This window comes from Mesoplodon mirus (genome assembly GCF_964341445.2).
Source record: "Mesoplodon mirus genome assembly, chromosome: 7".
In the NCBI taxonomy this organism is placed as follows: Eukaryota; Metazoa; Chordata; class Mammalia; order Artiodactyla; family Ziphiidae; genus Mesoplodon; species Mesoplodon mirus.
In genome coordinates, this window is record NC_138983.1 from 101358984 (window position 1) to 101380374 (window position 21391).

Genomic DNA, 21391 nt, shown 5'->3' on the forward strand with positions numbered 1-21391 from the left:
ACAGTAATACAGGGGTTGGGGAGGGGCTGGGTTGCCGGGAGCAATGCAGCGCCCCTGTTCTCTATGCTCTCGGTGAGGGGCAGGCACTTACAGAAAAGTTCATCTGGATTTTGCCTCTCTTTTTTTGCTTAAACCCCACATTTGTTTATTTATTTATTTTTTTGGCTGTCTTGGGTCTTCGTTTCTGTGAGAGGGCTTCATCTAGTTGCAGCAAGCAGGGGCCACTCTTCATCCCGGTGCGCGGGCCTCTCACTATCGCGGCCTCTCGTTGCGGAGCACAGGCTCCAGACGCGCAGGCTCAGTAGTTGTGGCTCACGGGCCTAGCTGCTCCGCGGCATGTGGGATCCTCCCAGACCAGGGCTCGAACCCGTGTCCCCTGCATTAGCAGGCAGACTCCCAACCACTGTGCCACCAGGGAAGCCTTGCCTTTCTTTTTAAACACGTTTAAAAGAAATTCACACCACCTTCTGGATTACCTTAGACATATCCTGGCTGGGGTTGCTTAATCACCAGAGTTGAAAATCACTCCTCTATTCTCATTCATTATTGTAAGAATGTCAAATTTGCGCAGCCTCTCTGGAGAGCGCTTTGGCAAGTAGTATCAAGGATAAATGTTGGAGTTTCCCAGGTGTGGCCCTGGGCTCTCCCTTCTCATTCAATACTTTCTTCCTAGTGATACCATTCACACGTATGGCTTTAATCACCATCCATCCATCCACCCGTCCATCCATCCCATCTGACTAAGCACCCGCTACGTGGCACATGTTCTTCTGGGTTCCAGGGTCACATCACTGATACGGTTGGATATCCAGGGTGACAGCTGCGTCCTTGGCACCTCACTTTGGATGTCTACAGGCACCTCACACTCATCTTCCCTCTCAAACCTGGTCCTCCTGTGGCATTCTTTACTCTGGATTTTAGTGAAGGAACCACATCTGTACTTTTAACACAAGCCAGAAACCTGGAGATCTGTAGCCCCCTTTCTCTCCATCACTTCCCTTCTAGCCATATCTAACTCCATCACTGAGGCCTGTTGATTCATCTCTTAAATGCCCCTGGAATCTTCTCTCTTGCTCCGTCCCCTCCATTGCCACAGTGAGGGCCACCATCGTGTCTTGTGACAGCCTCCTAACTGCTCTCCCGGGGTTCTGTGCTGGCCACCTTCCTGTACATTTTCCACTCGTGGCCAAGATGACTGTCTCCAAATGCAAGCCTGTTCCATCAGTTCCTTACTTAAAACCTTTCGTGGGCTTCTCTCTGCTCTCAGGTTAAAGCAGAGCTTCTTACCAGCGCTCTGCAAGCCCCCGGCCACAACATGATACAGCCCCTGTGGACCTCCTTCACCAGTCCCTGCCCTCCGCCTCCATTTCTTTTAGTCCCGTGAGTTTTCCATGCTTCCTGCGATCCCACCACGCTGCTCCCTCCACCCAGAATGCCCTCCCCTCCCCTCTTTGGCAAATAACTCCTATGCACCCTGCAGGTGCCCTGCCGTCCCTGACCAGGTCAGAGCCCTGCACTTCTCCTTCAAATCAACTGTCATGATTAAAGTTTTACATGTGAGTGATTTTTCAGTTAAGGCCCCACCCTATTCCTCCCTGAGACCCTAAGATCTACAAGCGCAGGGAGAGTGCCTGTTAGTTCCCCAATATTTTATTATGAAAGATTTCAAATGTACAGTGAAGAGGGAGGAATTTTACAGCCAACATCCATATACCCCATAACCTGAATTCTACCTGTTTCTGACCCCATTATATTTCCAACCTGCACTGTGCCTGGTATCTAGGAGGCCTGCGATAAATCTTTGTTGAATGAAAGTGGTTCATATCCTTCCACATCTAGGATGATAAAGATAAGATGAATAGGTATGTGTGAATAATATTTATGTCAGCCTCATCTATTAAGTGTGAAAACCTGGAAGCAACTTAAATGCCCATTATAGAGGACTGGCTAAATAAATTACGGTACACCCTTCAGAATGAGGTTCCTTGCCATCAGTGACAGCGATGATGTAGATCTGTGTGTATTGACATGGAAGGGTGCTCCAGATGTACTGTTAGGAATGAAACTAAAGGAAATTGGGTATAATATGACATTATTCTTTTGTAAAGTTAAAAAATCAATACACGTGGATAGGTAGTGCCTATTTTATGCCAGGTACTATTTTAAGTACTTTACATGTATCAGTGCATTTTAATCCTCACAAAAATCCTAAGGGGTGAGTATTCCCTATTATCCCCATTTTACAGGTAAAGAAACAGGCACAGAGAGGGGAAGTAACTTGCCTAGAATCACACAGCTCTTTCCATGGGAAAATGCCCTGGAAGTTCCACACAAAATATGATCGTAGTGACGATACCAAATGCTAGCGAGGATGTGAAGCAACAGGAACTCTCATTCATTGTTGGCGGGAACGCAAAACAGCCACTTTGGAAAAGAGTTTTGTGGTTTTCTTAAAAACTAAACGTACTCTACGGACTTCCCTGGTGGCCTAGTGGTTAAGAATCCGCCTGCCAATGCAAGGGACACAGGTTCAAGCCCTGGTCTGGGAAGATCCCACATGCCACGGAGCAACTAAGCCTGTGTGCCACAACTACTGAGCCTGTGCTCTAGAGCCCGTGAGCCACAACTACTGAGACCGTGTGCCACAACTACTGAAGCCTGCGCACCTAGAGCCCATGCAACGCAACAAGAGAAGCCACTGCAATGAGAAGCCCGTGCACCACAAGGAAGAGTAGCCCCCGCTTGCGGTAACTAGAGAAAGCCCGTGCGCAGCAATGAAGACCCAATGCAGCCAAAAATAAATAAAATAAAATAAATTAATTAAAAAAAAAACTAAATGTACTCTAACCACACGATTCAGCAACCGCGCCCTTGGTATTTACTCAAAGAAGTTGAAAACATGTCCACACAAAACCCTGCAGGTGGACGTTTATGGCAGCTTTATTCATAACTGCCAAAACTTGGAAGCCACCAGGATGTCCTTCAGTAGGTGAATGGATAATGGAATATTATTGGGCACTTAAAAAGAAAAAAAGAGCTATCAAGCCATGAAAAGACTTGGAGGAAACGAAAATGCATATTACTAAATAAAAAAAACTAATCTGAAAAGTTGTATGATTCCAACTACATGATATCCTGGAAAAGGCAAAAACTATGGCGACGGTAAAAAGATCTGTGGTTGCCAGGGGCTGCGGGGGGGCTGGGAGGGAGCACAGAGGATTTTCAGGGCAGTGAAACTATTCTTTTTTTGGGGGGGGATAGGTTCTTTTATTTGGAATAAAAATGTCCAGTTTTGAAAAGAAAAGACGTTATCTTAAAAACTTAAGTCCTCAAACCACAGGTTTCCCCATGACGAGTTGAATTCCTGAACACTGCAGAGGGATACTGGAGATGTTGATTACTTAAGGCACTAATAGGAAGGCACTGAAGAACAGCAGGGCCAGGCTTCAATCAGACAAACATGCGCTGCCATGGAGGAATTGCATAGGCTGGCTCTGAAGTTGGCTTCTCCTTTGCTTCTTTTTATTTTGTTAAACTTGTAGCTTTACTTTCCTCAGTTTCTAGAATATCAGTTTCTAGATATTTGGGTTTATGGGTTATCATCATTTTGCTTTATTACCACGTCCCTGATCTGTAACTTCACCCACCCCACTTCCCCTCTATGGACTCCACAGGTGGCTTTTAATGAATTCTGCGTACTTTCTGTTACTGTGTAGTTACAGAGTGACCTGAGAAGTGAAACTCATAAATCGAGTTGACCTAATACCAGGGCTTTGTGCACAGAATCCACCAATCTGCTCAGAGATGGCCTGATCTGAACCACATCCCCCGCCGTGCTCCCTGGCTTCTGCTTAGGGCAGTAGATTTGGGATCAAAGGCACCTTCAGGACTGGACCATCTTCCCGGTGGAGCATTGCGATTTACAGGGCCTCTGGGTCCTCCCCGGGGTGGGCCTCATTATTGGTGGACCTGCTGGTCTCAGGACTTAATGAAGCTCAGGTTGTTGATGTCTCATCGCAGAAAGAATTCAGTGAGAGACAAAGTGATAGGTAAGACGTGGACTTATTTAGAGAGAAACACACTCCACAGACAGAGCGTGGGCCATCTCAGAAGGCGAGAAAGGCCAGGGCAGGGAAACGATTCTGTATGATATTATAATGGTGGATACATGTCATCACACATTTGTCCAAGTCCAAACCCATAGGATGTACAACACCAAGAGTGACCCCTACACAGCATTGTAAATCAACTACACTCCAATAAAATTAAAATGAAAAAGAGTGAACCCTAATATAAACCATGGACTTTGGGTGATTAGGACGTGTCAATGTAGGTTCATCAGTCCTGACAACTGTACCTCTCTGGTGCTGATGCTGATAAATGGGGGAGGCTGTGTATGAGTGGGGACAGGGGGTACCTGGGAAATCTCTGTATCATCCTCTCAATTTTGCCATGAACATAAAACTGCTCTAAAAAACGTCTCTACTCTATATATGTATATATATGGTTACTTCTGAGAGAGAAGATTTAGCATAATTTCGATTTTTCCTTTTGCCACTGTCACGTCTCATTTTTCTCCAGTAGTCACATCTCACTTGTGTACTTTTTTCCAGGAACACTGCTTCTCAAGTGGTGAAGCAAAGTGAAGTCTGGAGAAGGGAACACTTGGCCACATACCTAAGAAGCCTCCCTCAATAGATGTCCCATCGTGATCAGATTCAACGCAATATTTCAGTCATGTAACTATGTGAGAAAAGAGTTTCAATCACCTTTGTCGGAGCTGGAGAACTGGATCCCCACCTCGTGGAGGAGATGCTCCGTTTCCTCCAGCCAGGACAGTGACAGGCGCAAGATGTCCAGTGCCACCTTCTGGAGCCCTGAGACAGGTGGGCTCACCTGCAGGTGCTGCAGGAGGTCGACCTCCTTCTTCAGCTCATTGCTAGAGCAAGACATTGTCATGCACGCCTGGAAAGAGATGAGGTCGTGAGGAGCCCGGGCACCATCGCCAGAAATACCACCTGACGGTTGTGACCCACACAGAGCAGTGTTCTTGACGGGCCCGTGAAGCAGGCAGAGCCGTATGTTGGCCGCCCTGTGACGGCCCAGTTTTACTTCCCTTTTTCGGGGGGCGGAAGGAAGGAGGCAGCTTTTATTTCACGTGCACTCTAACTGGGACTCTGGATGGACAAATAGACCCTTTGTTTAGGTATAGGCAATTCCAAAGCCAAATTGCCAAGGACGATTTGGCTGAAAGGAGAAGCAAATTTGGTTACAGAATTCCTGCTGAGATCAACACACAAGCTGGTCATAAAGTGCGGTTTCCTGATTTGAAAGAGTGCTGACAAGCCAACATTTGCCCAGACTCCCCAAATAGTAGCTGCATATTTCCAGAGAAAGCAGAAGCAGCTGCCTGATGTGATAAGCTGGATCCCTGCGTGGGGGCCATGAAGTGGGGGCTCTGCCAGACCCTCTGGTCCAATAAGGGTAAGAGCAGCCTTCCACTGCTGGGACAGAAAAGAAAACTGCAAAAAAAGAGCAGAAGGTTTCTTTGGTTTCTCTGGAAATAACACGGGGCTGTTTTTTTTCCCCCGGGGTCTGGGGCCTCCCAAAGGCAGTACTTGGAGTGTGTCGGGCAGCTTCTCCTTGGCCACACCAAGTTCACCTGGGAGGCATTTCTGGAGGTCCTTTGTATTCTGATCTCAAACAGATTTCTCCAACAAGAGAAAAGGTGGACTAAAAGCAGAGCTGGACAATTTCCTGAACAAGGAGCACAAAAATGAGACACAGGGGACATTTGAGGAATGGAGAAGGGGGCACCTGGCAACTGTCTAAGGATGTCTTCAGCTTCTTGATGTTCTGGGTGATTTCCTCCTCTTTGCAGCTGCTGAGCTGGGTCTCCTTCTGCAGGGTCCGCTTTTGCTGCCAAACGTTGCTATTGTCCTCTGTGACCCTGCTGCTCTTTTCTGGTAACTGGTGAGAAAAAGAAAAAAAAAAAAGATTTAAAATGCAGGGTGGGGCTTCCCTGGTGGCGCGGTGGTTGGGAGTCTGCCTGCCGATGCAGGGGATGCGGGTTCAAGCCCTGGTCTGGGAAGATCCCACATGCCGCGGAGCAACTGGGCCTGTGAGCCACAACTACTGAGCCTGCGCGTCTGGAGCCTGTGCTCCGCAACAAGAGAGGCCGCGATAGTGAGAGGCCCGCGCACCGCGATGAAGGGTGGCCCCTGCTCGCCGCAACTGGAGAAAGCCCTCGCACAGAAACGAAGACCCAACCCAGCAAAAATTAATTAATTAATTAATTAAAATGCAGGGTGGCTCTGGGGGGAGGGGACCTGGAGGGCTTCAGCTTAAGCTCGGAGGAGGGAGGTCCTGGTGTGTTTTGGGGTTGGCTCTGGAGCGTGGATATTGGCTCTGTCACCGGGGCATGTTTCCCAGGATCAGAGATGGTGTTTTAAGAGCCAAAGGCCTGTCATGTGGCCACGAGTGTGTTCTAGATTCTTCTGCATTCTGGGAGGGATTCATCACGCTGAGCCGGATGCTGTGGGCTCCTAAAAAGGAGGTCGTCCGAGAGAAGCCCGTGGTGTGATCTTGTGACCCGCGCGCTGACACCCAGGATTGGAGAGGATAAACGGAAGGATAATAAGGCATCGTTACAGCCAGAGGCCCACCCTCACTGCCATCTGCCACTTCAGGAGGAACGAGCGAGCGAGGACGCACCGTCCATGCTGAGGCCGCCCCTTTCCTCGCGGGGCTAACGGAGGTTCACCGTGCGGGTCTGCCGACCAGACACAGCCCTGGGTGGTTTAATTTGATTTTCACAGAAACACTACAAGGGAGTTTAACTGGCTTTTACTTGAAAAGCCAGGAAATCCCAGAAAATCAAAACAAATCTTTATGGTGTAGCAACAGTGTGAAAATTATGTGCCACCAACAAAAAACAGGAACATATGCTCCCAGTGTCTGGAGCCCCGGGTCCCTGAAGGAGAAAGTGGGGAAGAGAGACGAGCCTGCTGACTGGAGACGGGTGTGTCCTGGAACGGTTTCACGCGTCCGCAGGTGGCCTTGAGGACCTGACCTCTGAACAGCTCCAGCTGCAGCACAAAGAAAGGGAAGGGGATGAGGTGAGGGGCGCAGCTGCAGCGGCCAGGCTGGGGGAGGCGCCTCCGTCGCTGGGTCTGGGAGAAATCGGTGAGAAGGCTCTGCACGCCTTCAGTGGTCATTATGGGTAATTAACACCTTCACCTCTCACCGGAAGGGGCAGTGCCCACACAAGAGAGGGGGACAGCAGGTTTTAATGACTTTTCAGGTGTGCCCGCCTAACCTAGCCGACGCACACGGTCAGCACACACACGTCTCGGGCTCTCGGAAGAGCCACTTGCTGCCAATTATCCAGTGGGAAGTCCAGGGCCGGGAGCGCTCTTCCGTAATTGCTACGTTGGCACCAGGCTGTGAGATAAACATTGAGGCTGTCAGCCCGGGTAACTCGTGTCATCAGCAAGGGCGCCTGGGGAGAGAAGGAGGAGCTGCCTGCTGCCGTTTTGTGCCTTAGACCTTGTGTCCTGAAGACGACGTCTCCTGTACTCCTCTCCAGGTCCCCGGAGCCTGGTGCAGCGCCTGGCACACAGCAGGCACTCAATAAACGTTCATCGAATGCTTAGAACAGAAACACCTGTCAAGTCAGATGTTCAAAGTCCTCTCCTTCAGTTCAGCCAGTTTTTACTGAGTGCCTCCCTGATGCTGGTGTCTTCATATTACGGATGATGAAACAACGCAGTTAAATTAAGTCAGGGCTTCTAGAATGAGGAGTTCAAGATGCCCCAGGCTCATGAGACTTGAACGGCAAAGAAGCCCAAGTTTCTCTGGAAATTTCCCAACGTGATGGCCCTTGGCCTGGGTTTTTGGCTCACTGGCAAAATGTGGTCATGAAAGGCTCTAAAACAGAGCCCTGAAGGACCACAAGGGCCACAGAATCAATGAGAACGTGAACAGGTCCTAAGACACAGGAGTCTGCTGCACACCAGGGAGCTCTAGGAAGCCAAGTAGAGGAATTGTGACTCTCCTAAGGACACCTCTGCAGTCATCCTGCCAGAAGCCAGCTGGGTGATTGGAGGGACTCTGGGTCGTCTGCTGGTTTCATGGCCAAGGGAGGGTCCTAGGTCGCCCGAGGAAGAGGTTATGCAGAGGGCCCTGTGGGCAATGGCCCGTGTTATCACCAGAGGCGCCCTACAGGACTGCTTGGTGGGGGGTGGGGGTGGGGAGGGACAGGTCCTGCTGGATGGTGGGCTGAGTCCTGTGGTCACTGGCCTGGGGAAGGGCAGGACCTCAGGCCGGGAGCGGGCTGTGGAGACAAGGGGGTGAAGCAGCAAGGCCCAGGCAGCGCAGAGAAGCCTTGTTCGTCCTTTCTCTCTCGAGTCTAGACCTGGAGGAATCTCAGTGTCTCTGAGGGTCTTCCTGGATGACCCCTGGCCAGAGCCATGACCAGGCGCTCGGCAAGTGGCGCAGATCATGCCCTCAAGGCGGGTGTTCGCCGTGGGTGCAGAGTGCCAGCAAGGTGAGGGGTAGCCCAGGTGCACGGAGGGAAGCCCAGGCTGGCGGGCTCTCTGCCTTGCTAAGGGGTCGGCACCCTGCAGGAGAAAGGACACCGGGGGTGATGGTGTGGAAGTTGGTTGAAGAGGCTTTCAAACCTGCCTGAGGGTCAGCATCATCATTTAACTTGTGGGTGCCTCTGAAGTTCAGCGCGTGGGACAAATTCCGGTCACACTGATGGTTCAGGCTTGGATGCTACCAAACTCAAGGGCTTTGGGAGCTGGGCTGGGTGGGATGGAGGGCTCCTTTAAGGATCGTGGTTCTTAACCTTTTTTGGTGGTTTACAAATCCTTCTGAGCATCCAATGAGTGACGAGGTGGACTCACTCTCCCAGAAAAAGAAAAGCACAAACACATACACGCAAAACGTTCTTGGTCCCCCTGGAGCCGTGGCTGCCAGGAGAGGATGCCTTGTGGAGGGGCCCAAGATGGGCTGCCCTCGGTGGGCTGTGTTCTGGAGGGCCAGTGCCCCATCTTGGGTTCTCGTTTGCTCTCCCTTAGCCTTTGGTGAAGGCTCGTTTGCATGTTCTGGCCCTCATGTCTGTGCCACGTGTCAGAGGAAGGGCCACTGGGCCATCTTGGGTCAGAGGCCTGGGAAATGGCCCTCTCCCCACCCTGCCCACCTCCACCTGGCATAAGCTGTGGTATTCTGGGTTTTACTTTATTAAGAAAAGTGGCAGGACTTCCCTGGCGCTCCAGTGGTTAAGACTCCATGCAGCCACTGCAGGGGGCACGGGTTCCATCCCTGGTCGGGGAACTAAAATCCTGCAAGCCACGCGGTTCGGCCAAACAAAACAAACAAACAAACAAACAGAAATGTGGCAATTCCCTGGGGACACTGACTGTAGCATCTCTTTGGGGGCCCAGAGGAAGAAAGATCGCTCTAAATGTCAGGACAAAAAATGTGAAGGAGAAAGTGCTAGAAACACCACCGGGGTCAAGAGCTCAAACCCTTCCCAAGAGGGAACCGCACAGCTGGTTCACTGGGGTGGGCCTTGAGCTGGGACTGGCTGCTTGGTCAGGGTCTCAGGCAACAGCAAACACTGGAGTGGGCAGCTTCCCAGAAGGAAAAGCCTCTTTAGTGAAATCCACGGGGACGCGGAAGCTGCACAAAGCCCTGGCCTGAGATAAGCGGGTGAACTAAGGCAGGCCGTCTTCCTCCTCATTCATCCCTGCCGGCCGCTTGGGTGCGGGATTCCGTGGAGAGCACGGGCCCGTGAAGGGGCTCTGCAGCACACCTACCTGACCTACTGCCCTTTCCAAATTGGCTTTAATGAGGTTTTCTCTGTTCCTCATTTCTTTCAGCTGAAGCAATTTCCTTCTGCAATCCTCCCGAAGCTTCTCTTCCACCTGAAAGGATGATGAAAGTGTGGGCTTGCTGCTAATGTGATCATCATGCCCTCTGGGGAAACTCTTCTGGGTGGGCTAATGGCAGTGGGGGAGTCCCTGAGGGGTAGGGACAGCTGCAGCCCAGCAGCAGGGGTCACAGGCATGCACAGGGTGGAGGCAAACTCACAGGGAGTTGCCCCCTACGGGAAAGGGCCGAGCTCTGCACCCGGGGCTCAACTATGTTCTACCGCACACTCCCATCCCAGGTCGGTCCCTAACAAGCCGTACGACACTCGGAAAGTTACTTCACTGCTCCGTGACTCAGTGTCCTCATCTGTCAAATGGGAATGATGATACTAGTATCACTGCATAGAGTCATTGTGGGGATTCAATGTTTGGAATAGTGCTTAAGGGCTCTGTGAGAGTGTTAAGTACCGTTGTAACCTATGAAAGGTGGACGGGAATGTCCGCCGTACAGTCTCGTTCTAATAACTCGTGATGGGTACTTGGAAATGTTATGATTGGGTTTATTATCATAACTGTTTGTCGTTACCACTTTGAGCACACTCACTGGTGGTAACCTCTCTGGAGGCTTGCCAAAGCAATGTCTATTAAGAATTGCAGCCTGCAAAGGAAGGCGTTTAAAGTGGAGAAGCTTGCCTACTTTTCCCCCCTTGCTTGGGTAACAGTCAACGCACGGTAAGCTTGGGAGTGCTCCACGCTACCCTTGGCTGGCCAGTGTAGGCCTCGCAGCTGCTCAATTCTTGGATGCACCTGCTGAGCCCTGGGCCCTGGCACTAACAGGAAATGAGGCAAACACTCGTAAATAAATGGAAAGTTTTTGTGCTGAAACAAATTCACAGGCTGTGTTTTTAGGGATCTGAAGAGGGGGATCACAGGGATGTTATAAAAGACCCAGAAAAGCCCTTAAGAGCTTTCTTCTGAGTAGTGTGGCCCAGTGGAAGAGCCTCTACCCAGCTCCGTTACCTTGGAAAAGTCATCTAAGCTCTCTGGGCCTTAGTTTTCTCCCAGGTCTAAACATGCTCTGACTTCTATTTCAGCAGCCTGTTTCATATGCTGCAAAAGCCAAGTCCAGCCTTGGACTCTGCCCCTGTTTGTGTTCTGCATGAACAGCCCCCGTTCCTGTCCCCAAGCCTCAGAGTCACCTTCAGCGGCCGCCCTGCTCCCTCTCTCACACTTGGGGGTCTCACGCCTGTCCTCCAACCCCTCTCAAATGCAAGCTGGACTGTGACAACTGGCCTCCTCGCCTCAAGTTTAGTTTCTTCCAGTGCAATCTTAACGGTACTGTGAGAGTTACCCTGCTATAAGGCAGCTCTGTCCACCAGAACTTTCTGCAACGGTACAGGTACTCTGAGCGAGGCTGTGTTGTCTAATACGGCAGCCACCAGCCACATCTGGGGATCGAGCACTCGAAATGGGGCTGGTGTGGCGGAGGAACTGAATTAAAATTTTATTTAATTTTCATTAATTTCAGTGTAAACAGTAGCATGTGGCTGTTTGCTATGCCAGGGTAACTGAAGTCAGACAAACCTGAAGTCAGACAAAACCGACTGTGCCATTGGGCTAGTTACTTTACTAGTAACTAGTAGCCTTGACTTTCTCATCTGTAAAATGGAGAGGATGATTTCTAGATCACAGCGCTGTTGTAAAGATTAAGAGGTGAAAAGTTCAGGGTAACGCCTAGTACGTGAGAAATTGTAACTCTCATTTTCACCCTAATTACTGTCCACGAATGTCATTGCATCAGTCACTTGTTCAGGAGGCTTAGTAGCTCCCCACTGCCTGTGTGGTACAGAGCCCAAGCGCCTGAACTAAGGCAAAACACCAAGCCAGAGATTCAAGAAGCCCCTACGAACTCTGTACGAGGTAAATAAAACTGGATCCACACCTAGATAAACCATAATAAAACTGCTGGAAATCAAGGAAAAAGACAATCTTAAAAGCAACCGGAGAAAAAGACAGATTATGCAAAGGTACAACAGTTAGGCTTACAGATGACTTCTAAATAGAAATAATAGGAGCCACAAGACAATAGTGACATATCTAATGCTGTATCTAATGTGCTGAAAGAAAAGAGTTGCCCTTGTAGAATTCAATACGCAGTCAAATGTGTTTTAAGAATGAAGGTTAAATATACATCTCCAGACAGACACACAGGCACATTTGAGAATTTGTCATCAGCAGAGCCACAATGAGGGAAAACATTAAAGGCTATTCTTCAGACACAAGAAAAATGAACCCAGGTGGGTGATCAGAGATGCAGAAAAGACAAGCAACAGTAAGGGTAATGTGTGGATATGATACTGACTATAGAAAAACACTAATAATGTCTTGGGGGTTTTAACTATCAAGAGGAGTTTAGAAAATGACAGTAATGGCTTATAAATCTGGAGGGGGTAAGTGAAGTTAAGGTGTTTGAAACTCATTGCACTGTCAAGGAGAAGGGCATCATTATCAACTACTATTGCCTCTTGGTAACTTAAGAATGCAGGGCTTCCCTGGTGGCGCAGCGGTTGAGAGTCTGCCTGCCGATGCAGGGGACATGGGTTCGTGTCCTGGTCCAGGAGGATCCCACATGCCGCAGAGCGGCTGGGCCTGTGAGCCATGGCCACTGAGCCTGTGCGTCCAGAGCCTGTGCTCCACAACGGAAGAGGCCATAACAGTGAGAGGCCCGCGTACCGAAAAAAAAAAAAAAAAGAATGCACTTTATAGTCTTCAGGATGACTACTAAGAGAATAGTAGAAGAGTGAAAAACTTAATTAATGTGTGATTTTGGTGAGTCAAGGATGAATGCTATTGTCTTACTATGACTAAAAGAATAGTAAAAAAGTGAAATATTTCCAAGCTAATAGAGGGGGAAAGTGGAATAAGAGAAAACCATCCACTCAGAAGGAGGCAAGAAAGGAGAGAAAAAGGAACATACCACAGATGGTACATCTGGTATTGAGCAAGAAGGTAGATTTAAACCCCAGGACACGAGTAATTACATAATATAAATGGACTAAAAGTCAAAGATGGTCAAACTGTATTTTGTAAAAATGATACGCTATTTGAAGGCATATGTCTAAAACTTAAGACAAAAATTGACAGAGAACATATGAAAAAGATAAGGTATGAAAACTCTAACCAACAGAAAGCCAGTGGTGAAGCTAAATGACAAAGGAGACGTTAAGGGAGAAACACTACTAGAGATGAAAAGGGACATTTCATGATGATCTAAAGTTTTGCTCTACAGGAAGTATTAGGATCCTAAATTTATATGCACCTAGTAACACAGCCTCAAAATATATAAAGCAAACATCGTTCATATTAAAAGAAGAAACACACAAATTACAAACATGTTGAGATTTTTAAAAACATTCTCAATGATGGAACAAAAAGACAAAAAAATCAATATGAGAATTTAAGTTGGAACAACATCATTGGCAAACTTGATTTAATGGATCAATTCTTTCTTAGATAATTTCACAATTAAGATCTGAAGGCAGTCTAGGGTAGTGGTTACACACAGGAGCTTTGGAGTCAGGCAGACCTGGATTCAAGTTCTGCCACAACTACTTTATGCAAGTGAACTTGGATAACTTCCTTCACCTCTGTGAGCCTCAGTTTTCCCAACTGTAAAGTGGGGATAATACCAGTATAGACCGCATGGGGTCATTGTGAGGATGAACAGAGATGATGCAGGTGGAGTGCTGGCCCCAGAGTGGTTCCCAGGCCGACCTGTCCCTGCCATACCTTGCTCTTTTCCCGCAGCGTCATAGAGATCAGGCTCTGCTCGGTACTGCTCCTTTTCAGCTCCACCCTGAGCTTCCTCATTTCTTTTTCCATGTCATGGATTTGCTGAAAGAGTTCCAACAACAGGGAAGTCAACTTCACAACTCATTTCATCCGGTTCATTAAGGCAGAAACCTAGTCTGGGATTCGCTTCATTCCTTCCCTTGGGGGACAATTCCACATCTTTGAGGCAAAGTAGACTTTCTTTCAACGGATGCAATGAAAGGGCTGGGTGAGGGAAAATTTGATTTTCTTTTGAAGATCAGCATGGATCCTGGATTAAACAGTACAAGATACCTATCCACTCATTAGAATCTCTTTCCTTGGGGTATATTTTTGAGTTCAATCTAAATAAGGGCTGTTTGGAAGACACAATGGGCACAGTTTGGAAGAAAAGAACAATGACATTTTTCTTTTTTCTCATTTGAGGCAGAGAAGTGTGCTCCTGCCAGAGAGAAGAACACACGTCTCCTCCCCCTGTCCCAGGCACCGGGCTTCCCAACGGATGGAAAACGTATGCCTGGTGATGTGCACGAGGGTTCGGGCCGGTACAGGGGGTGAACATTTACATTGAGTGGTCATCTTTTCATTGTATTCATTTTTATGTTCACCTTCCATACAAGGCCAGTGATACATTTGCTTTTTATTTTGTTTTTATGAATTGTTGTAAAATTGAATGTATTTAAGTAAAAATACTTCAAGAAGAGTTGTGTTAATAACAGTGCTCAGGGCTGTGATAAAACTTGTGACAGTGGATCATGAAAGTCTGGGCATCACAAGTCCAGGGGTAGGGACCACGGTGAATTTCTAGCAGCATATGGTGGCCACCTCCCGTCCCTTTCCCCAGGGGAAAACTGATGAGGGGCCTTGAGCCAACTGCCCAGAAAATCTGGGGAGAGTGTGTTTTCCATGGTCTTTTCACCCATCTCTTTGAGGCTAGCAAATCAAAGCATTAACACACAAACACCCAGAAAGCCCCAGAGCTTGTGCTAGCTAATGGGCCAAGGAACCCCTCCAAAACCCTCAAGGCCCCAATCTAGGCTTTCAGTGGACACCTAGGGGTCAGGAGGTTCAACGCACGGTTTTGCAGAGTTTTAACTCTTTCTCTTGGGCTTCCCACTTCTCCTTCTGGGCATCTTCCTTCTGTAACTCTTCTTTCAGCACTGAGCACTGTGGAGAAAAAGGACAAGGCCACGGGGGCTTGGCTGGGGGTCCCAAGTAATTGTGTTCACGCCCAGGAGTGTTTCCTGCTGTATAACGCAATCACACCTCTGAATTCTGAGAGGCGAGACCATTTGTGTGATGGGAGCACGGGATCCTGCAGTCGTTCCCAGTTCACCCCTCTCATGAGTTCTGAGGAATAGAGCGTCTAAATTCCTCTTCAAAAGCGAGCAAACTTCACTGCAGGGGAAATCCAGCTTTGTAGAGTCTGGGGACTTAGGGTGCAGGAATTGGGATGTTTTCACGCTGTGAACGGTGAGGGTGGAGGGGGCAGAGCCAGTGAGCTCCGGTCCATCTTAGGGCTTTTGTGCAGGTTGCATCTCAAAGAAACAACAGCCCCGACTGGTGTGGAGGGGTAAACGGAGCTGTCTTGCCTGAGGGCGGCTTGGCAACAGGCATTAAGGGCATAAGGATGGATGTGCCTTCTTTTGACCCAGCAATTCCCACTTTAGGAATGTACCTTAAGGACAATGACTGGAGAAATAAGTAAATCTGTAGTTTCAAGGATGCTCTTCACAGAATTGTCAGTAACAGTGGAAGAAAAAAAAAAAAGAGGAAACAACCCAAGTGTTGTTTAGAACAGCAGACCACTTTATAACACTGGGTACATCCAGGAGAAAGTATGTAGCTTTTAAGACGAATGATAAGAGCGTTGATTTATTAGAATGGAAAAATAATAAGTATTTAAAAATTTAAAAAATGTGCATAGTATAAATTCACTATAAAATGATTGATTGATTGATTTCTAGGCAATATATAGAAACAAGACTGGAAGAACATACATGAAAATATTAACACTGATTTCTCAAGGTAGCATTTCCTCTCCTCTCTTTTTATTTTTTCTTCTCAATGTCATCTACTTATTTTTCTAAAATTAACACACATGATATATGTCATTAAAAAAAAGGCATCTCAAATGTTCACAAGAGCAGTATCCTTGGTGGTGACGAGCCCTTGTGCTATTGGCCAGCACAGTCTAGAGGAGAAGGGACCTCATTCCAAGGTCAACGAGGAAGGGGAAATGGGGACATAAATCATCCAAATGCATTTCAGGAGGTAGAAGAGCCAAGCAGGTGCTGTCTTTGCAGATTCCTTCTACTTAGCAGCAGCTCTGCATCCCCTTCCCGTCCCCAACACACACACACACACACACACACACACACACACACACACACACACCACATTAAACAGCTATAGCACATGCCTGGGAAGACACCCTGCTTGGGAGAAACGAATGCAGAGGGCTTGGCCAGGCAGCCGACCTCAGGCAGAGGCAGAAGAGCACAACTAAAACCAGCCTCCCACTTCTTGGAAAACGATTTTGTCATCCCCATTTCACACATGGGGAAATGGAGGCCAAATAAGTTACAATAAAAGAAAGCTCTGGGATGGGACCCTGGTCTGTCTGATCCCAAAGCTCATGCAGTGCCTTTCACCAGCTCCAAACTGGGTATGGTACTATGTACCAGGTATTACTTATTGTGCCTTTTCCTTGGAACCTCAAGATCTGTTTTCACCCCAGCCCCATGCAGACCTAGCTATCGGGTAGCCTCTGGGAATCTCTGAGTTGCCACCTGAGATGAAAGCTTTGAGGTTTTACCTTGACTCACAGAAACAGGCACATCATGCAAATACTGAGAAATCTTATCCTATAGGGGCAGGATTCTAAAGTTAGCATTGAAGGCAAGATTTGCAAATAGTCAAAGTTACATGTAAAAAGCTCTTTGCTTGCCTACCACGTTCATCTTCCATAGAGACATTCCACACACTAAAGTCTAAGGAAGAAATGAGCGTCTGCGTGTTTGCATCTGGATCTTCAGACGTTCTGCTGTGAAGACAGTTATGAGAACCAGCGGTGCTGGGGCCACGATGCAGCCGTGTGGTCATCCGTGCTCACAGGGAGATCGTATTCTGTTTAATATTAAACTTTGCAATGGCAGTATATGCTCATAGGTGGGTTTGTTGCTGGGATTAAACAAACTCATTTATAATAGGGGTTAGAAAATGTTTGCTGGATGTGAAAATCTATTATGCTTCTTCTGAGCCACATACACACTGTCCTTTGAAAGGCTTCAGAGAAGTTGGCCACCTGCCCAGCAGCTACCCTCCCTGTGTCCTTGGGCACTGGCCTCATCTCACCACCGTGTGTCATGTGACTCCACTGTGTCTGCTTTTCGCAGCTACAATTTGCTGATGACCCGACACTCACTCTGGAGCTGAGGGCTTCAAGCTGGTGATCCTTTTCTTTGTTCTCACTTTTCAGTTGATTCACCTCCTGTTGTAATTGTTGAACTTGACCATCCTTTACTAACGCGTCTCTTTGCAAAGATGACACCATCTCTGTAAAAGAACCAAACCAAACCAAAACAAAAGACTCATGGAGGTCAAAGAGGCAGGAAGGATTATTGGCAACACCATGGCTGTCAGCCAATGTTCGGAAAAGACCTTCCAAGCCCAGGCCACCACCGCTGCCCGCCTACAATTGGGGAGGCTTTTTCCAAGGGTCCCAGAGCAGGAATGGGAATGAGAGCGAAGTCCATGGAACAGGGTTTGAGGCTTCAGTGAGAATGAGGGGCAGTCAGCACCAGCGAGAGGAGAAGCCTTTGGGGGCCTCTTGTGGGCACAGGCCAGGCAAAGCTGGGAGGAGAGGCCACACCATGGGCCTGGGGAACAAAGGCCCAGCACAGGGAAGGTCCAGGAATTCTTCTCCAGAGGCCAGGAGACGGGCGTGTGGCAGAGGGCACTGCTGGACACTATTGATGGGGTGGGTGGTTGGTTTCTCAGTCCTCTGAGTTTGGACCCCTCTCTACCACTTATTAGCTTCGTGGTCTTGGACAAGCTATTTCACCTCCCACTGTCTGTCCCACACAGAGTTATTGTAAGGGTCAAATGAGACAGTATGCCCCAAGAACACAAAGTGGCTAAATTATGTTTGTTACATGGCGCCTATTATTTTTCTCGGCAGCCAGCTTCCAAAATGGCCCCAATGATCCCTACCACCTAGAATTCATGCCCTGTGTAGCCCCTCCCACCGTGAATAGGGCTGCCATGGGTCACCAATATGATACTGTGGAAATGACGGACTGTTTCCTCTCAGGCTGGGTCATAAAAGAGACTGTGGCCTCCTCTTTGCTCTCTCTCCAATCACTCACTCTGGGGGAAGCCAACTGCTGTGTCGTGACGACACTCAAGCAGCCCTAGAGAGAAGCATGTGTGCTGAGGGACTAAGGCCTCCAGCCAATAGCCACATGAGCAGCCATTCTGAAGGGGGATCCTCCGGCTCCCCCCGAGGCTTTAGATGACATGACTGATGCTCCAGCCGACATCTTGCCTGCAACTCATGAGAACTAAGTCACCCCCCGCTCAAATCCTGAACTACAGAAACTGGAGGAGATAATAAATATTGGTTGGGGTTTTATCCATTACATTTTGGGGTAACTTGTTATGCAGCAATAGATAACTCCTCCATTACTGTAGTATCATTTTTTTAACATCTTTATTGGAGTATAATTGCTTTACAATGGTGTTTTAGTTTCTGCTTTATAACCAAGTGAATCAGTTATGCATATACATATCTCCCCATATCTCTTCCCTCTTGCATTGTAGTATCATTTTGAATAAAAGTGGGAAGAAGGGTGCATAAATGCAGTGGTATTGGGTTATCTCCTACGGTTCTTTTCTTGAAAGAACATCAGGCCCAGTTTTAGTGGTAGGTATCAATCAAGAATGTCTATGAAATAAAGCACAAAATGCTCCAGAATTTCATTTTAAAAATGAGCTTTGCCTCCAGGACAGAGTTCAGTTACTTGGAAATCCCTCTGGGGCTTGCCACACTTTGAGTGGGTCCAGCCCATCTCAAGCGTTATCCCAACCCAGGCCTGTCCGACTCCCTGATCGGAGAAGGTGGGATCTGAGACAGGCTTGATGCTTGGATGAGGTTTCACTGGCCGACATACGGGAGGAAGGTGAGGACCAGCGAGTTCATCCTTCCATTCCTGGTGCCCAGAACAGCACCTAGCCTGCGGGAGGTGCTCAGAAAACATCTGAGGACATCCCAAGTGAGGGAGGAGCATAAGCAGAGACCTGGGGGCAGCAGGGGGTGGGTGTGGGTGTGATTAAGTTGCAGAGTGAGGCAGAAGAAAAGCACAGATTCATACAGAGATGGGGATTCACGTGCGACTCAATGCTATGCCTGGCTTCTACAGCTGTGGGCATGTTTCCTGCTACGCACTGGCTGCTTTCAGAGTGATGTGCCCCTCCGAGGCTCACTGCCTCCTCCCTGTCACCTGCTTCTCTCTCTCCCCTCGTCTGTGAGTGGCCCCATCCTCTTCAGGTCTCTAGACATGTCAGTTTCTGCTTAAAAACCTCCACTGGATTCCCAACACCCTTGGAATAAAAACCCAGACCCCCCCGACCCTGCCCAGCCCCACAATCCCCTGTTCACTCCACGCAGGCTCGCTTGCCCTTGGCTTGTCCTTGCCCACCTGAAACAGGTCCTCTCTAAAAGAAGGACATAGCGGTGGAGGATACAACATGAACTGGTTAGAATCGGCTAGGTCCAAGGGGGCGTAAGATTCGAGTTCCAGGGGAACTGGAGCCCCATTACAGGCTCATTGTAACACATGAGCGAAATGACACACCCATCAGCACCAGGACTGTTCCGAGGCTGACCATAAAGGTCAAAAAGTGGGTGGTGGGGCTTCCCTGGTGGCGCGGTGGTTGAGAGTCCGCCTGCCGATGCAGGGGACACGGGTTCGTGCCCCGGTCCGGGAAGATCCCACATGCTGCGTAGCGGCTGGGCCCGTGAGCCATGGCTGCTGAGCCTGCACGTCCGGAGCCTGTGCTCCGCAATGGGAGAGGCCACAACTGTGAGAGGCCCGCGTACAGGAAAAAAAAAAAAAAAAGTGGGTGTTGGCCCAATTCCTGGAAATCCCCGCCCCTTCCCCAAAATATTAGAGTTGTCCCAATCCTCCCACTCTTTAGCCTATAAAATTACCCAGCCCATAAAAACTAACTGCCCCATATTTGGGGGTCTCTAGCCTTCTGAAATGGCCCACACTCTGTCTGTGGAGTGTGTTTCTCTCTAAAGAAATCCACTTCTTACTTTGTCTCTCACTGAATTCTTTCTGCATGAGACATAAAGAACCTGAGCTTTATTAAGTCCCGAGACCAGATGCATGATCTCGATTAAAAGATAGTGGGTTCTGAGTGGGTTCGAGTCCCAGCCCACGGGTTCAAGTCCCACCTGAGTTCCATGGTTGCACACCCACTAAGCTGGTCCCCCTTGGCCTCCCCGCTTGAAGCGCTGGCCACCACGACACACAGTTTATTTTCTCCACAGCAGCACTGCTCTCTGAAGTGGGCTTGTTTATTCATCCCTTTACTTTTATTGTCTGTCACCCCCTCCCAAATCTGTGAGTACAGGAATCTGACTGTCTTTTTTGGCTCTCCCTCCCCGGAGCCTGGAACGGGGCCTGACACCTAGTAGGAGCTCAAGAAACATGTGGAAGCAATGAAGGAATCCAGGGAATCAAAGCTCAGCCACAGCTGTGTGTTGGCTGCCCCTCTCCCAACCCAAGCCCTTTATCAGGGAACCACCTCTGATCAAATTAGAAAATGGTTTCCCTTGGGCCCAAGTGCACTCGGCTGAAATGGGTGAGACCATGGGTGCCTTAAAGGAGTGACCCCATTTTGTCCACGCTCTAGTTTGCACTCAGGCTGCTTTGTGGAACCACCCAAGCCACAAGGCGACCTGTGTTCTCCCTGGTGGGGCCAGTGCTCAGGAGACCTTGTAGCCAAGAGATACCATTCTCTCAAATATTTACCAGGCCCTGCCCTCGGAACTGGGTGGCAAGAAACCTCCACTGAGGGAGAACTCTAATGCACCGACACGGGTGATCCCTGAGGCTGCACCCAGGTCACGGGCACAGGTGTGCTGGTTGACTGGTGATGTCTGCAGGGGGAGGGCAGAAGCTCTGGGGCCTGAATGCAGAAGGGCCTCACCTGACGTGATTGCGGCGTCCCTCCTTAAGTTCTCGGCCTCGTGCTTCAGGGAGGTGATTTCTAAGTTTCTCTCAGACAGGGTCTGGCTCAGCACCTGGTTGTAGCCTTGCTGTAGGGCACTGATCTGTGGAAGGAGGCAACACACAGTCAGAGGGGGCCAGCCAGGCCTGCAGGACACGCCGGTACTTCTCCAACGTTGGGCAAAGAGTCGGGTTGATCTTGGATCGGGGTGTTGGGGAAACCAAGGTTTTCCGTTGTCACTAGTGGAAGGGGCAGGAGGGGGCCTGTTCCTTCAGTGACCACCATGTCATTGGTCCTCAAGACACGAACCTTATCTTTGTGGCCACCCAGGGGCTCCGGTGCTGCTGTCTTCCTATGACCTGTGGATTTTCAGCCATAAATAGACCAGCTGTTGGTTCCAGATCATCCAGCACTGACTGGATGCACAGCAAAGTTCAAGA

The 21391-nt window shown here is 48.9% G+C and overlaps 1 protein-coding gene and 1 pseudogene across 2 annotated transcripts in view; both read right to left on the reverse strand.

Annotated features, from left to right (window-relative positions):
- The window catches only part of LOC309808912 (centrosomal protein of 78 kDa-like), an 823590-nt pseudogene that overhangs the window by 233568 nt on the left and 568631 nt on the right, over window positions 1-21391 (reverse strand). The gene's annotated exons all lie outside the window — the stretch shown is intronic.
- LOC309808092 (forkhead-associated domain-containing protein 1-like) overlaps window positions 1-21391 on the reverse strand; it is a gene marked incomplete at its 5' end in the record, with an annotated part of 101393 nt that overhangs the window by 19446 nt on the left and 60556 nt on the right. Inside the window, 8 exons of the mRNA XM_082628094.1 lie at window positions 4770-4965; window positions 5818-5970; window positions 7005-7088; window positions 9825-9932; window positions 13668-13772; window positions 14787-14876; window positions 17137-17267; window positions 20931-21054. Of these exons, the coding sequence (XP_082484220.1) occupies window positions 4770-4965; window positions 5818-5970; window positions 7005-7088; window positions 9825-9932; window positions 13668-13772; window positions 14787-14876; window positions 17137-17267; window positions 20931-21054 (991 nt within the window). The remainder of the gene's footprint in view (window positions 1-4769; window positions 4966-5817; window positions 5971-7004; window positions 7089-9824; window positions 9933-13667; window positions 13773-14786; window positions 14877-17136; window positions 17268-20930; window positions 21055-21391) is intronic.